Raw genomic sequence first — 2947 nt, 5'->3', positions numbered from 1 at the left:
TAAAATAAGAGTAGTGTATAAAACAATAAATCAGGGTGCTGTAAAACAAGGTGAAATACTAAAAACAAGAACATATTTGCTTTGATTTTTCTATTGACATTATCAAATGTTTGAAACCCCTTAAATAAATCAAGGAGGACAATTTCAGTTCCTGTTGCAAGATGTTTCAGGTTGCAGGAGCTGAGTAGGAAAAGGTCTTTTTGCCTAGTTCATTTCGCACTGAGGGAACGCTGCAGGTAATGATGGCCTGAGAGCGCATGTTGTAACTGCACTGACAGCGTGACATGTAAGAGGAGATATAAGAAGGTAGCAGACCAAGGAGTGATTTATAGATGAAAATAAACCATTGTGAGAGCCTACATGTAGATGATGACCAACTGACCAAGGAGTCCAGAGTGCAGTGATATTACGGTAGTTACAACCAGTTATGAATCTTAGTGTGCCATGGTAGACAGCATCCAACATCTGCAAGCAGCTGGCAGGGGCATTCATGTAAATAGTGTCACCATAGTCAATGGCTGGTAGGAAGTTTTTTTTTCATTCAACCTTTATTTAGACAGGTTAATCCCATTGAGCCTCGAGGACTCATTTACAAGGGAGACCTGATTAGTTAGCGGTTACAAGGTGTTTTCTGGCATTTAGAGTTAAGCAAGATCTATTTCTGAAAAAGAAACCCAGTTTTAATTTAAGTTTCTTTATCAGGTTCCCAAATATTTAAAAGAATCTACAAACTCAATAGGAGCACCATGCATGGATGAGATTGGACGAAGAGTTGCTGGCACCGACTTTCTGTTGGAAAGCCACATCCCATTGGTTTAGTCATCATTTAGCACCAGCTTGAGGTGGAATAAGTCTGACTGAATGATGTCAAATGCTGACTGTAGACGCTGGAAAACCTTGGCAACTGTGTTAGCTCGACAATAAATATCAGTGTCATCGGCATAGAGATGGAAGGATGCGTCAGGAATGTTTTGACTTACATTATTTATATACAGTACATTGTAAAAGGAGTGGGACCTAAAATTGAGCCTTGTGGCACACCATTGGTGACGGGTAGCTAGATGAAGTACCATTATGTCGAACACATTGCCTCCGACCTGAGAAATAGTTTGAGAACCAGCCAACAGTGTGATCTGAGAAGCCAATATCTGAGAGCTTGTGGCATAAGATGGCATGAGCTACGGTATCAAAGGCTTTGGACAGGTCTAAGTAACTTGCAGCACAGTAATCTTTAGCATTCAAAGCTTCAACAACATCATTAAAAACCGTTAGTGTCATTGTTCTGTGTTGTTTCCTGAAGCCAGATTGGATGGAAGATAAATGTATGTAGCATTTAGGAACAAAACCAATAAAATTCTAGGTCTGAAGACATGGAACTGTGATCATGCTGACAATGCATGCACAATACAGAAGCTGAGCCCAGCATCAGGGTTGCCAGATAAACCTAAATATGTTGTTATTATTGCCCCCTCCTTTTCTGTATACATGTTCGCTAAACACACCTCATCTTACAACACCTTCACTCAGTACACACAACAATAATTTTAAAGTTACCTTACAATAGTTTATAATTTCTTATGTGGCAACCCTGCCTGGCACAAAAACTACAGCATTTCCATTCCTGCTCATTTTTTGTTTATTCATCCCAATAAATATAGAAAAAACACTAACGTTTTCTGTGGTTGTTCTCTTATTAACAGGGTCTTAGAATATTTAATAGAGATCTTTCTCAGCTACACTTACACTTAAGTTTAGGATAATATCTGTAAAATTGATTGGGTAATGGTCATTTCTTTTCTTAAGACAGTTGGTTGTGGTGGACACCTTGAATTGGGTTTACTGTAAAAGGGAATTAGCTCGTAGTTATTAATTTCTGTAGGTTTCAAAGAAAAACGTAGTGTTATGACTTATTTTAGTAAAACACACACACTGACCCTGACAAAAATATTATTGCTCACCTTTGCTATTCAACAGGTGAAAATCACAAGAACAACAACAACAAAATGTAAAAATACAAGCACTGTTAATTTCTGGCAATGATAGAATTGTTGTTAATTTGTAAAATATCTTCCTTCACAGGATCCTAACAGTTTTCCCAGCGTGACGTGGATCGATCTCGGGAACAATGTGGACATCTTCTCCCTGCCCCAGCCCTTCTTGGTCAGCCTCAGGAAGAGATGTCCCAAGCAGGGCAACCTGCCAACCATCCTGGAGTTTGGAGAAAGCCAGGCCAGCGACCCCCCCGACAGGCCCAAGGGTCTAATGGAAGAGGAGGAGACAGATGATACCAACCGAACTGAGAGCATGGGTGAACTCCGATCTGAGGTGGAGGAGGAGATGGATGGAGAGACAGAGATCGAGGAAATGATGGAGGAGCTCCTGGACTTTGACAGGGAGGTGCAGGGGAAGGATGACGAGGAGGACAGCATGTGGATGGTGGGGGAGCAGAGGAGGAGCAGGAGGGAGAGGCGACGGGAACAAGAGGAGAAAGAAGAGAAGGATGCACGGAGGAGCGGTTTGCGGTCGGGAAGGACGGCAGTAATGGCGGTGGACGAGGACGACACATCCCGCCTGTCCTGCTCCAGCCAATCACAACACTCCTCTGCAGCAGTGGAGCAAATGAGAGTGGAGGAGGACCTGAGCGACCTATCAGAGCTTTTAACCTGATTATGGGTCGCTGATCTGCGTATGTTTCTCTTCTGGTGTCCATGTGGACAAAAGCTGAAGAAGACTGGTCGGCTGAGTGCAAGCTGCAGAGTTGCATGGAATCATGACGAGATGCTGCTCGGTGATCTGACCTGACAGAGCCCAACAAGATAGGACAGCCATACCAAGGCATGTGACTGAGGGTCCACAGAAGGAACTTTTTATTAAATCACAAGAGGCTTTTACGAACGTAATGTTAATCAGGTCCTTCCTTGTTTTGATCTTAACACCTACATGTGCC

General features: G+C 42.6%; 1 protein-coding gene across 1 annotated transcript; it reads left to right on the top strand.

Moving 5' to 3' along the window:
* Positions 1–2079: 2079 nt before the first annotated feature.
* On the top strand, positions 2080–2667 carry LOC119429534 (histone chaperone ASF1-like; the record flags this gene model as incomplete). Its single annotated transcript, XM_037697145.1, has 1 exon — positions 2080–2667. A coding segment is annotated over one exon (588 nt), but the record flags the coding sequence as incomplete, so codon positions are not given.
* Between the last annotated feature and the right edge of the window lie 280 nt (positions 2668–2947).

Source organism: Nematolebias whitei, unplaced genomic scaffold (assembly GCF_014905685.2).
Source record: "Nematolebias whitei isolate Nwh7 unplaced genomic scaffold, NemWhi1 Nwh_scaf_2249, whole genome shotgun sequence".
In the NCBI taxonomy this organism is placed as follows: domain Eukaryota; kingdom Metazoa; phylum Chordata; class Actinopteri; order Cyprinodontiformes; family Rivulidae; genus Nematolebias; species Nematolebias whitei.
The sequence above is the reverse complement of the archived record's forward strand: the minus strand, read 5'-3'. Positions and strand labels throughout refer to the sequence as shown.